Source organism: Pleurodeles waltl, chromosome 4_2 (genome assembly GCF_031143425.1).
Source record: "Pleurodeles waltl isolate 20211129_DDA chromosome 4_2, aPleWal1.hap1.20221129, whole genome shotgun sequence".
Classification (NCBI taxonomy): Eukaryota; Metazoa; Chordata; class Amphibia; order Caudata; family Salamandridae; genus Pleurodeles; species Pleurodeles waltl.
In genome coordinates, this window is record NC_090443.1 from 740,183,182 (window position 1) to 740,197,931 (window position 14,750).

Here is a 14,750-nt window from a genome sequence, read left to right on the forward strand (position 1 = left end):
GGCTTGTGAGGTGCTGGCTTGTGTGCTTTGACCCCGAAACCCCCCTCGAAAGGGCGTTTTACGGAATGTGCTGTAATTCGCTCTGCTCTGCGGGGAGTAGAGTGCGCCCATGGCTTTGGCAGTGTCCGTATCTTTTTTGAGTTTCTCAATCGCTGTGTCCACTTCTGGACCGAACAGTTCTTTTTCATTAAAAGGCATATTGAGAACTGCTTGTTGAATCTCTGGTTTAAATCCAGACGTTCGGAGCCATGCATGCCTTCTGATAGTTACAGATGTATTAATTGTCCGTGCAGCTGTATCTGCAGCGTCCATGGAGGAGCGTATCTGGTTGTTGGAGATGGCCTGTCCCTCCTCAACCACTTGTTTTGCCCTATTTTGTAAGTCCTTGGGCAGATGTTCAATGAGATGTTGCATCTCGTCCCAGTGGGCTCTGTCATAGCGCGCAAGTAGTGCCTGGGAGTTCGCGATGCGCCACTGGTTTGCAGCTTGTGCTGCGACTCTTTTACCAGCTGCATCGAACTTGCGGCTTTCTTTATCTGGGGGTGGTGCATCTCCAGATGTGTGAGAGTTGGCCCTTTTCCTAGCTGCTCCTACAACGACAGAGTCTGGTGGCAGCTGTGTAGTGATGAAAACCGGGTCCGTAGGAGGCGGCTTATACTTTTTTTCCACCCTTGGTGTGATTGCCCTACTTTTGACCGGCTCCTTAAAGATGTCTTTTGCGTGCCGGAGCATACCAGGGAGCATAGGCAGGCTTTGGTATGAGCTGTGGGTGGAGGAGAGTGTGTTGAATAAGAAATCATCCTCGACCTGTTCTGAGTGGAGGCTTACGTGGTGAAATTGTGCTGCTCTAGCCACCACTTGAGAGTACGCGGTGCTGTCTTCTGGTGGAGATGGCTTTGTAGGGTATGTCTCCGGACTGTTATCTGACACTGGGGCGTCGTATAGGTCCCATGCGTCCTGATCTTGGTCACCCTGGCTCATGGTGGTGTGAGCTGGGGAGTGTGATGGAGTTTGTGCTGGTGAAACGTTAATCACGGGCGGAGGAGAGGGTGGTGGTGTAACTCTTTTCACCACTTTTGGTTGTGGTGTTTGTTCCGTCTGGAACTCCAACCTTCTCTTTCTCCTAATGGGGGGAAGGGTGCTTATTTTTCCTGTCCCCTGCTGAATGAAGATACGCTTTTGCGTATGGTCCACATCAGTTGCTTGTAGCTCTTCCTCAAACCTATGCTTCTGCATTTGGGAGGTTAGCGAGTGCTCTTCTGTATAAGAGCCTGAAGCTGGGTCGCTTGCAGTTTGTTTCGGCATCGAAACTTTGTCTGCGTGTTTTTTCGGCTCCGAGGTGACTTTTTTCCTTTTCGGGGCCGAAACCTCTCGGCGTCGATCTGTTTCGGTGCCGCTGTCTCGGCGTCGAGCCGTGTCCACACCGGCATCTCGGTATCGAGGCTTGTCTCCAGCACTTTCTCGGACCCGAGAAGGCTGCGTGCCGGTGTCTCGACCGGAGTCGGACGATCTCGGCACTGTTTGGGCCTTTTTCGGTGCCGACGGTCGGTCACCGAATTTATGGGTCGAGCCATGGCCTGGTGGCAGTGGCGTCCCCTGGGCCTTGTAAATGTTCCTCTGAGTGGATTTCGACGTCTTACTCACGGTTTGTGTATCGTCGAATCCTTCGGAGTCTGAGTCTTGGATCGAGAAGGTACCTTCCTCTTCCTGTTCCTCGAACTCCTGTTGGGCTGTCGGTGCGGACGCCATCTGAAGTCTTCTGGCTCGACGGTCTCGGAGTGTTTTTCGGGACCGGAACGCACGACAGGCCTCGCAGGTGTCTTCGCTGTGCTCAGGTGACAGGCACAGGTTGCAGACCAAGTGTTGGTCTGTGTAGGGGTATTTATTGTGGCATTTGGGGCAGAAACGGAACGGGGTCCGTTCCATCGGCGTTCTGCAGCACGCGGTCGGGCCGACCAGGCCCCGACGGAGGATCGAAAAACTACCCCGAAGGGCACCGGAGCTTTTCGATCTTCGATGCGGTGTTGAATCTAAGTACGCCGATCCCGAACGCAACAATACCGACGAAAATCTTCCGAAATTAGCTAATTTTCCGTTCCGAAACTCGGAGCGACAGGAACACGTCCGAACCCGATGGCGGAAAAAAAACAATCGAGGATGGAGTCGACGCCCATGCGCAATGGAGACAAAAGGAGGAGTCACTCGGTCCCGTGACTCGAAAGACTTCTTCGAAGAAAAACAACTTGTAACACTCCGGCCCAACACCAGATGGCGAGCTATTGCAGAACATGCGTATCTACAGCGACAGATGCCATCGAACCACATATTATTTAATTTGCAAACAAATTATAAATTAAAAAAGTAGTTCATTAGAAAGGTTAGAGCTTTTCTAAATAAAATTGAAGCCACACATCATCCATACTATATTCTGTTTGATGCACCCGCACTGCTCCCACAAATCAATCTGAGGATACTAATTAAATTTTTTGCCTCCAATTTCAAATTCCTTGACAGTGTACAGTACTTTTTCAAATGTTTCAATTGTACATTTAGCCACTTTATTTATATACACTTTAATAATCTGTTACTATTAATTAATTTTCTAAGCAGTCGTGGACCCCCTGAGAAGGCTTTGCAGACCCCTAGGGGTCCCCGGACCACAGGTTGGGAACCAATTGTCTATGATCTTTAACATATGCTGTTTAAAACAAAAAAGAAAAAAAAAAAGAAAAAGCCACTGGCCTATTTTCTTTGATGTAACATTCCTTTAGTAAACATATCAGCATTGATCATTGACTTGTTACCGTAACCAGCTCAGCCCCACTGTATTGGGCATAACCTTTCCTACTAGGCACAAAGTGCAATTCAAGCTCACATGTCTCTTTAATAGAACGATATATCTCCTGCCCCTCAAAATCATATGGGGAAGAGAAAGATAAGCATTTTTTTTCTGTTGATCACATTAGGTCTGTACCAATAACCAGCAAGTCAATATTTCAACCGTAACATTATCATTCAGAACCAATAAATTTGTTTGACAAATAATATTTTAAACTAAAAGTACTCCTTTTTAGGACAGACAAGCATCTATTGCCGTTTGCCTCTGACGTTGACACACAATTGTGGTGATGTTGTGCCTAACAGCTAAAATTGAGGCTTATGTTTTTTTGCATGCAGTAACTCAAAACCCAATATTGTACTGTAAATTGGTTAGTATCTTCAATTATGGCTGGTCAGTGGCTGTTACCCAGCATTGTGAGACCTATGGTTACATGTAAGTGGATAGTGTTTTGTTTTTTTTGCTTTTGGAAAATAGAATGTGCCAGTACCGAAGAGGCTTTCTCATATCAATGATGTTTTGATGCATGTGGTTCAAGTAATGCATTTGATTGAGGAAAAAAAAATCAATAGAATGTACATTATTCTGACTGCCTTTTTTTTTTTTTTTTCAATTTTTCCAGCGACAGTTCCAGTGACAGTTCCAACTGCAGGTCCCCTTCCAGTGTAGCCACAGCCTTAACGCTTGAGGATTGTGACCAGCCCAGCTGTGCTTGCTCTCCAAACTCATGCTACGACGAAAAAATGTCTTTCCAACACTATGATTCTAGAAAGCGGTCAAGAGACAAGGCAATTTACTGTTTGTTAATTTAAGAAACGTTTCAGGATTGAAAGCTATACACTACCAGCATGATATTTTACTATTTTCTATTTATTGGGTATTTCACAGTATCCGCATCTTATGTAATCCTTTATTGCAGCAACAGCCCACTTTTGAAGAATGCATCATCAGGGAATAAACTCATCCATACTAAATCTCTGTTCTTCCCACAGAAAAGAGAAGTAGACGAGGAAAAGGTCAAAGCAGATAAAGAGAAAACGTTTGATATATTTAAACAATATTGCCTTGAGTAGAAAATTTGCATCACCTACACTTTTCTGAGCGGTAGCTCTTTGTGTTAGCCCATGGTTGAAGATCTTTAGATGAGGTGTCAGATTTTCTTTCTGTGCCATTAGCCTTATGATATTTCTTTCTAAATGTTAGAAAGTCTCTGGTTCAGTGAAATGTGTGGGTTTTCCCTCACACAAATTGCCATAAGCTGTGCAGGGAACTGAATCGAAGCATCGCAATTTGAAACCATTAGTTCCTTTTTGATGTCTTCAACATCATTCCTCCTTTCTTGAGTTGCGGGGGCCAGGCGAGAGAAGATTAACATGTTATCTCTCATAGTTTACACCTTTTTTTGGTGACCATTTGTGTAAGTTCCTCCCTCTCTGATGGGCTGCCCAGGTTTCTCAAAATTGTCCCTCCTCTGAAGATTCCTAATCTTCCAGCAATCGGGCAGCCTGACTACCCTGTGTATAACCATGCTGTCACTTGCCATCACCTTTGTATGTTAAAAATCTTATTTTTAGGACATTGTTTTCCTAATTTTCTGTATTTTACTAGTTTTGTCTTACAACAAGGACTTCTTGTTGCTGTTATATCTGACTTTTTCGCATCCCTTTATGTCAGAAAAGGAGAAAAAGAGTATCCTAATGTCCTGCGAGACCTGTGGCAAAAAGAGGCTTTATTTCAAGGATCTGCCTAAGGATTGCATTTACTGTCTTTATCCAGAGCACTCAGCAAAAGACTGCAACCTTTTCCAACAAGACTTTAAAAGACATGGAAGGAAGAGGCTTCTGAAGATGAAATCCAGAAAAGAGCCTGTCTGGCTCTGAGAGCGAGGACTCATCTACATCATCAAAGTCACAAAAGCGGGACAGGTCCCCTCACTCCTGTACTTCCAGTGAGCAGCCAAATAAGGCCTCAAAAAAGACCACTTATGGGTCTTATAAAGGCTGTAGTCCTTCCAGACCTCCTCACAGACATACATCTTCTGAAAAACAAAAGGAGAAAAACGGACATTCTGCCTCCTCAGAAAAGCTAAAAAAAAAAGGCTTCATCTGAACCTCCTACACCACCGCCGAAGGTTCGACACTCCTTTTAAAAAAACCTGCCTCTGTGCACCCTTCTCACAAGTCGTCAACAAGAATTATACCGTCGACAAGAGCCTCGTCGTCTGCACCATCGATGACAGACATTTACAGCAGTGTTGATGACAGCAACTACAAGCTCTGACTCCGTGCTACGCACTACCTCTTCTTTCACGACGCTTACACAGTCAACGGCGTTCACAACTGGACCATCGACATTAAAGATTTCCATATCCTCACCATCAATGGCGGTACCACCATCTACGACTACCCCATCATCGACAGCAGCTTCCTTATCGACAGAGCACACAGCTTCCATGACGCCGATTCTTGTCATTTTGTAGACAACACCGTTGATGAGGAACAAAACGCAAAAACATGAAAAGATCAAATTTTTGACTCGGTCTCACACCTCTGCAAGCAAAATAAAACCTTTGATACCTGCACATTTGCTGGAGAAGGATGGTTCTGAAGAAGGATCCTTTGTTGTGGTACACAGCCCATCTGAACTGCGTGTTATATGTCTGGAGGAGGAAGGAGAACAAGAGGCGTATGAGGCAGAAGTTTATGATCCACAGGGATACTATGCCCTTCAAGAGCAATACCTATACCAAGAAACCTGGCTCACTCATTCCAGACCTACAACTCGTGCTCGCTGATTACAAAGAACATTTTCCACCTTCAGCTACCCCTACACAGCAGCCTGCAGTGCAGCCTTCTACATCATTACCAATACCGGAGACTATTAGACACACACCTGAGACAGCCCTTCTTCAAGACCCATCAACTTCTGATGAGGACAGGGAGGAAGGAGAGCTCCATGACAACTACTCAAAATGGGACAATTATCTCATACCCACACCGTCCTGTCAGTCCCCTACTCCAGTAGATTTCCCACTAGAGGACATTGGGGTGGGGGGGGGCATAATTGATTGGAAAGAGCAGCTAAAAGATTTGCACTTCCTATGTCTACGAAACAGACCTCTGCTTCCTTTACAATTTTAAAGAGCCAGTCCGAAAAGAGCATAGGATCTATGCCCATTGTTAACTATATTTGGGAGGAATGGATTAAAATTAGGAAATATCCAGCCGCAGTCACCTCTGTTCTTCCATGTCTGGAAAAAGAATATACGGCTCTAGGGGATGCTTAAACTTCTCTAACTGTTTACCCTAGATCAGATTTGGTGATAACTCAGGCAGCCCAGAGAATATCAAAAACTCCCTGTGCTCCAATATCTGCGCCCCCAGACAAGAAGGGTAGGCAGCTGGATAACATTGGTAAACATTTCTCTCCTATGTCAGTGTTTACTGTCAGGGTAGCGAATTCCTTGGCTGTCATTGGCAGATATGATGGGCAACCATGAGCTGACATTACCTATACCAACTGCCAGATGGCGCCAAAGCAGAAGCAAAGAAAATCATGAATGAGGGTGAACGTGCTTCGGCAGAAGTCATTGACTGTGCAATGGATATCGCCACTACAGTCTTTCAACAGCTTTTGGGAGCAGCTGTTCTTAGGAGGCAGGGCTGGCTTAGAGCAACTTTGTTTAGGCCAGAAGTGCAAAACAAGATCTTTGATCTCCCATTTGATAGGTGTAAGGAAATGCCTCCTTGGCATGGTTACCCCCTGACTTTTTGACTTTGCTGATGCTATGTTTTGATTTGAAAGTGTGCTGAGGCCTGCTAACCAGGCCCCAGCACCAGTGTTCTTTCCCTAACCTGTACTTTTGTTTTCACAATTGGCACACCCTGGCATCCAGGTAAGTCCCTTGTAACTGGTACCCCTGGTACCAAGGGCCCTGATGCCAGGGAAGGCCTCTAAGGGATGCAGCATATCTTATGCCACCCTGGGGACCCCTCACTCAGCACAGACACACTGCTTGCCAGCTTGTGTGTGCTGGTGAGGACAAAACGAGTAAGTCGACATGGCACTCCCCTCAGGGTGCCATGCCAACCTCACACTGCCTATGCAGTATAGATAAGTCACCCCTCTAGCAGGCTTTACAGCCCTAAGGCAGGGTGCACTATACCATAGGTGAGGGCACCAGTGCATGAGCACTGTGCCCCTACAGTTTCTAAGCAACACCTTAGACATTGTAAGTGCAGGATAGCCATAAGAGTATATGGTCTGGGAGTCTGTCAAACACGAACTCCACAGCACCATAACGGCTACACTGAAAACTGGGAAGTTTGGTATCAAACGTCTCAGCACAATAAATGCACACTGATGCCAGTGTACATTTTATTGTAAAATACACCCCAGAGGGCACCTTAGAGGTGCCCCCTGAAACCTTAACCAACTACCCGTGTAGGCTGACTGGTTTTAGCAGCCTGCCACACTCGAGACATGTTGCTGGCCACATGGGGAGAGTGCCTTTATTACTCTGTGGCTAGTAACAAAGCCTGTACTGGGTGGAGATGCTTATCACCTCCCCCTTGCAGGACTGTAACACCTGGCGGTGAGCCTCAAAGGCTCACCCCCTTTGTTACAGCACCACATGGCATTCCAGCTAGTGGAGTTGCCCGCCCCCTCCGGCCACTTCCCCACTTTTGGCGGCAAGGCCAGAGGAGATAATGAGAAAAACAAGGAGGAGTCACTGACCAGTCAGGACAGCCCCTAAGGCAACCTGAGCTGAAGTGACTCTGACTTTTAGGAATCCTCCATCTTGCAGATAGAGGATCCCCCCCCCAAGAGGGATAGGAATGTGACCCCCTCCCCTTGGGAGGAGGCACAAAGAGGGTGTAGCCACTCTCAGGGCTAGTAGCCATTGGCTACTACTCTCCCTGACCGAAACACACCCCTAAATTCTGTATTTAGGGGCTCCCCTGAACCTAGGAACTCAGATTCCTGCAACCTAAGAAGAAGAAGAGGACTGCTGAGCTGAAAAACCCTGCAGAGAAGACGGAGACACCAACTGCTTTGGCCCCAGCTCTACCGGCCTGTCTCCCCACTTCTAAAAAACACTCCTCCAGCGACGCTTTCCCCAGGACCAGCGACCTCTGAATCCTCAAAGGACTGCCCTGCTCTAGAAGGACCAAGAAACTCCAGAGGACAGCGGCTCTGTTCACCTAAGACTGCAACTTTGTTTCCAAAGAAGCAACTTCAAGACAACTGCGTTTCCCGCCGGAAGCGTGAGACTTGTTACTCTGCACCCGACGCCCCCGGCTCGACTTGTGGAGAAACAACACTTCAGGGAGGACTCCCCGGCGACTACGAGACCGTGAGTAGCCAGAGTTGCCCCCCCCCCTGACCCCCCACAGCGACGCCTGCAGAGGGAATCCCGAGGCTCCCCCTGACCTCGACTACCTGACTCCCAGATCCCGACGCCTGGAAAAGACTCTGCACCCGCAGCCCCCAGGATCTGAAAGATCGGAACTCCAGTGCAGGAGTGACCCCCAGGAGGCCCTCTCCCTTGCCCAGGTGGTGGCTACCCCGAGGAGCCCCCCCTTGCCTGCCTGCATCGCTGAAGAGACCCCTTGGTCTCCCATTGATTTACATTGGAAACCCGACGTGTGTTTGCACACTGCACCCGGCCGCCCCCGTGCTGCTGAGGGTGTACTTCCTGTGCTAACTTGTGTCCCCCCCGGTGCCCTACAAAACTCCCCTGGTCTGCCCTCCGAAGACGCGGGTACTTACCTGCTGGCAGACTGGAACCGGTGCACCCCCTTCTCCATTGAAGCCTATGCGTTTTGGGCACCACTTTGAACTCTGCACCTAAACGGCCCTGAGCTGCTGGTGTGGTAACTTTGGGGTTGCTGTGAACCCCCAACGGTGGGCTACCTTGGACCCAAACTTGAACCCCGTAGGTGGTTTACTTACCTGCAAGAACTAACAATTACTTACCTCCCCTAGGAACTGTGAAAATTGCACTGTCTAGTTTTAAAATAGCTATATGTGTTTTATTTGAAAAGTATATATGCTATTGTGATTATTCAAAGTTCCTAAAGTACTTACCTGCAATACCTTTCATGCAAAGTATTACATGTAGAATTTGAACCTGTGGTTCTTAAAATAAACTAAGAAAATATATTTTTCTATACAAAAACCTATTTGACCTGGAGTTGTCTCTGAGTGTGTGTTCCTCATTTATTGCCTGTGTGTATGTACAACAAATGCTTAACACTACTCCTTTGATAAGCCTACTGCTCGACCACACTACCACAAAATAGAGCATTAGTATTATCTCTTTTTGCCACTATCTTACCTCTAAGGGGAACCCTTGGACTCTGTGCATACTATTCCTTACTTTGAAATAGTGCATACAGAGCCAACTTCCTACAATAGGGATGTACTGTTTGGACAACATGTCGATGAAGCCTTGCAAGTATTAAAAATGGATGCAGAGACCGCATAATCCCTCAGAACTCTTACACTTTGAAAGCAGCCCTATCGAGCTTCCAGAGGGTGAGGTTTTCCATCCTATAGGGGAGGATTTCAGCAGAACAGATATCCCTCCTACTCCTCTTCCTACCATCCATTTCGAACACAATACCCTGAGAAACAACCTCCACAGGCCACCTATAACAGCCTCATGCCTCAAGGCAGAGCAGGACATCAAGGAAGGGACACAGGTTATCGGCAGTAACCTTTTACAAGAGCTGATTACCACTGTTCCCTTGATTTCCAGACTAGGAGGGAAAATCTTCCATTAAATTTGATGTTGGCAAGACATAGCATCGGACCAATGGGTCCTAGACTTTGGTCACACCCTAGAATTAATTCAGATTTCACCACCACAGTCTCTCATGCCCCAATGAAAAACATCTACATCTGCTCAAACTAGAAGTACTGACCATGCCCCAGAAGAGAGCAATTGTAATAATTCCTGCTTCAGAAAGAAGGAAGGGGTTCTATTCCCATTTCTTTCAAGTACGCAAAAAGTGGAAGGAATGGCGTCCACTTCTCGGCCTCAGAGTTTAAAATTTTATCTGAAAAACAGTCATCCCATATGATAACATTTTAAGATATCTTACCACTTCTGAATCCAGAGTATTATATGTCCACTCTCGATCTTCAGGATGCTTACTTTCACATCCCTATTCATCCGTCCAACAGAAAATTCCTCATATTCACAGTAGTCGGCAGCCATTATCAATTCAGAGTTCTTGCCTTTAGCTTGAAGTCAGCCCCCAGGGTATTCACAAAATGTTTGGCCCCACTTGCTGCATTCCTGAGAAAACAAAAAGCATCAGGTGTTCCCATATCTGAACCACTGGTTAGTCAAGGCTCCTTCCAAACTAGAAGCACAGAGATCAGCGACTGCTTGCATGACCCTGTTCAAAAAGAGCTGGGTCTTGCAATCAACCTGAAAAAGTGAACATTTCAACCCTCAACAAACATCACTTTCTTGGGTGTAATATTGGACACTTCGTTCAACAAGGCATTTCCTACAACGGAAAGACAACAAAGACTAATTTCATTAGCAAGGTCAAATCAAAGAAAAGTTTTTCAGTCTGCCTCTTCAAGTCCCTATTGGAGATGATGTCATATTGCATTCCTGAGATTCCATTCTGCCAGCTGCGAATGCGACCCCTCCAGGAAAAACTGGACAGCCATTGGAAGCAAGCCAGAGGTTCCTTCGATGATGCTTTCAGCATTGCACCAGCAATGATCATGGCTCTATCTTGGTTTACCCAGACTCTACATCTGTCATTTGGCCATTCATTCCTCAGTCCACCCTTTACATGGGTTATAGCTACTGACGCTTCCCTGGAACGACGGGGAAACTGCCTTCATGAGATGTAGATCAGCGAAAAATGGAGAAGACAACACGAAGGCGATCACATCAATCTGCTCAAGCTCAGGGCAGTGCACCTGGCCCTACAGGCTTTCCTTCCAAGGATAAAGAACTCCTCTGCGTAAGGACAACAATGATGCACTATAAAAACAAGCAAGACTGGACCAGATCCCCTGTCCCAAGAATCCCAATGCATTTGGAATTGGTCTACCCTACCTGGAGTGCATCTATGAGTGGAGCATGTTCCAGGAAAACAAAACATGATAGCAGACACTCAGCAGATTGAGAACTTCGAACCACAAGTGGAAATTGGATCAGGAGACAATCAATCACATTTTTCCCAGTGAGACAAGCCACACCTCGACCTATTTGCAGCCCCCAGAACACCAAATGCTGATTCTTAGGCATTTTCGATGGCATAGTCTGGAATATATGCTTTAGCTTTTCTGCCCATTCACCTCATTCCAAAGGTTCTATCGAAGATCAAGACTGAACATTGCAGGATACTCCTGATAACTCCTGTGTGACCACGCCAGTGTTGGTTTACAGAGCTGCTTCTTCTCTCAGAGAATCCCCACATTCCGTTAAAGAACACACCTTTCCTCTTGACAATGACCGAGGGTCAAGTGCTACACCCGGATCTCAGATCTCTTCACTTCTCAGCCTGGCTCCTGATCACAATGAGCTTGCCCAATTAGACCTCTCTCCAGACTGTAGAATGATACTCGCCAGAGTAGATAACACAAAATAAATCTACAGTCAAAAGTGGAAGAGATTTTGCGTATGGTGTCAACAAGCTCAAATCCATCTGCTCTTGCCATTACTTGATCAGATTCTTCCATATCTATTGCGTTTGGCACGATCTGGAATAGCTCATGCTTCCATCAGAGTACATTTGGCTGCCATATCACTATACAGATAATCGGACATATCACCATCATTGTGGTCTGCTAGAATCATCAAGCAATTCCTCAGAGGACTGTTTCGAGTCTTCCCACCAGTTGGACCACCTCCTCCATCTTGTTAGGTGATCACCATGTTATCACAGTTGAGGAAACATCCATTTGAACCCATTCACAAGGCAGGTTTAAAGTTCCTTTTGTGGAAAGTTGCTCTTCTTGTGGCTCTTACCTCAAATTGGAGAGTCCGGGAGATCCAAGCTTTTACCATGCAAGATCCTTCCCTACAGTTTAAGGATGGTAGAGTGATCCTTCATACAAACCCAATGTTTATCCCCAAAATCCCTTTGGACTTTCATCTTAATCAAATGGTTATTTTAAAGACATTCTTTCCGAACCCTACCACGCCAGCTTAACACACTCTTCACTCTTTAGACATCAAACAGTACCTCAGATTTTATTTGGACAAACCCATTGGTTTTACAGAGTCTAACAAGTTGATTGTGGCATTCAGTGCTCCAAGAAGAGGTCATCGTCCCTCCAGGCAAGAAATTGCTAGGTGGATATCGCGCAATTCACTTCTGCCACGAAGCAGGGGGAAAACATTTACAGTCATCAACACATGCTCATTTGACTAAAGCTGTATCATCCTCGACAGCACTGTTTGTTGGTGCCTCTTCAGGACATTCGCAGAGCAGCCATCTGGAAGAATGCGTACACTTTTACAAATCACTACTACCTAGATGCAAGGCATCAAGGTGATGTGGCAGTAGGTCAGGCGGTGCTGAGACATCTGTTTCAGTAACTGCGAGGTACCTTATTTTTCCCACCATCCCAATATTAGTTCCGCACATTATCTAACACCTCATTAATACTGTTTATCATGACTACATTCAATTATATGCAACTTTTCACTGTAGAAGTAAGATTAAAAAATGTTTCACAAAAATATTTTAGTGGATGTCAGCATATTTATATATGGTAATGAATGTTATCTGTATGCTTAGGATTACAATGTACTTCACTACTCTGATTCAAACATGTGAATCTATGAAAGTTGCAATACTGGTGTAAAAAAATAAGTTACTTACCTATAACTATAGTTCACCATTATTGGAATCTTTCATAGACTCACATGCAACCCTCCCTCCTCCCCTGAGAAGCTCACCTTTATTCCTCTCAGTACAGTACTATGTATACGCGCACTAGTGCTTGAAAATCTGAGGGACTGGAGCTTCTCTCAGAAGGGTTCTGCTGGGTGGTGTCACCTGATTTTTTTAAACCTTTCTTTGGGATCTTTTTTTATTTTTTTTAAACAGACTATGATATGCTAAAAAAGTGAAGACTACAGGGCCTTAATGCAAAGTTTAGCAGAGTGTCAATGTCGCGTCAGTTCAGCAAAGCATATTGTCAGTTGTTTATCTATTGCGTCAATTTGGTGAACACCTGTCCTAACCACTGATTAGCATTCGCATGTTGGGCTTCATGCAAAACAGTTTAGAACACCAATTTGGAAAAACATCTAGCTATGGTCTCTGTCAAAACAAGCAGTTGGTACCTAGAAAGGAAAAGCAAACAGACAAATTACAAATGCATTGTCATAATTACCCTCCAAGGATTAGGTCAGCACCCAGGTTCAGTCTTCGTCTTCAGGACATCAGTCAGATCGCCATTAGTCAGAACTCAGCAAAGGGCATAAAGGGCACTTCCCTCTTTAGGAGGAAAGTGTAAATGGACAACTAAGGGCAAGGATGATTTTCAATAATCTCAAGTCACCAAACAGAGTGACAGGTCTTCATGGTTCCTCATCCTACTGGACTTGTCTACATGCTTCAACAGGAGCTAGTAATCTACATAGTCAGTTTTGCTATTGTTTGCTCACATCTCTGGGATTGCCATGGAACATTTCTACTCCTTGGTGGCGCGGTTCAATTGTGGTGACCACGAGAGCCACACAGTGTCTTACTTCTGTTTAATGCTTCTCTAAGGCTGTTCATGGTGTGCCTTCAAGGGCTCAAACTTGGCTACTGTTCTTGTTGAAGTGGCACAAACCTTTATCTGCATGGCAGCGGTTGTGGTTTCCGTGTGGGTTGTTTACATTGGTTAGTGGAAATGAACCACTTACTGTAAGATCAACATACCTAAATGGTTGGTTCACTTACTCAATGCATGTTCTGCACAATCAGTCCCTTTACTTGTTTTTTTTCTAAAAATCGGTATCTTACAAACCTGTACTTCCTGAGAGTTTCTTCTTGGATGGTCAGTGTTTATACGAAAGATAGCGTTCATACATTATATTCAGTTATCCATGGTCTACTTCACGGAACAATAACCTCCCATTATACCTCCCTCTAGATGTACAATTGTTGTACCTTAACTTAGCTGGCAACCATTACCTCTCATTCCTGCCAGTTACCACCTGTTAAAGGCCCCTGAACCTCTCTGACCTGAAAACAGAGGATTCTTAACCTCCTGCTTGTTGAGTACATTTTCAGATCTGTTGAATGTGTCAGGTCTATCTGGTGGTATGTTTTTGTTCCACCCTTAGGGTGTCCTATTTGAAGACTGCTATTGCTGCAGAATCTGAGAAAACTCCTACCAAGGGTCCAGTTTCATCTTTCACCTACACTGAATTCCTCTGCAAACGAAGGCTGATAAAATGTTATCTCTTTGGTATCCTAGACACATTGAAAACCTACATTCAATAATGTAAGGGAGTAGAAACCATGTTGGTGATCTAGCTTATAGTGTCCTTAACCGTCCCTTTTGCCTGCTTTTGTATGTGCATGTTTTTCATCACTTAATTAATCAAATACGAATGCTGTTCATATAAAGAGAAGTGTTTTGATATAATTGTATGTTTCTCTTCCAGTCTTCTGTGACAGATCCCTCATACAAACAAATTGAGCAAGAAAATAAGCAGTTCAAAGAAAAGCTGGATTCACTTCGTGAACAAAATGCCTCCTTGGTCTCCCAGAACCAGTGTCTGATGAGTGCTATAGAGACGGTCCAGTCTGAGCTCTCGAGGTCAAAAACAAGAGTATGTGAAGAACTGTACATAGATTATATATTTGTAACATGTAATGAGACCGAGTGTCTTCTGTGTTCTCTGCACTAAAAATTAAGTCAAATGCAAGTT

General features: G+C 45.2%; 1 protein-coding gene across 4 annotated transcripts in view; it reads left to right on the forward strand.

The window, feature by feature from the left end:
* CCDC18 (coiled-coil domain containing 18) overlaps positions 1–14,750 on the forward strand; it is a 574,107-nt gene that overhangs the window by 48,825 nt on the left and 510,532 nt on the right. For all 4 annotated transcript variants that reach the window (XM_069232377.1, XM_069232374.1, XM_069232375.1 and 1 more), the window contains exons 3-4: positions 3,462–3,627; positions 14,484–14,651. In XM_069232377.1, coding sequence (XP_069088478.1) covers positions 3,462–3,627; positions 14,484–14,651 — 334 coding nt within the window. The remainder of the gene's footprint in view (positions 1–3,461; positions 3,628–14,483; positions 14,652–14,750) is intronic.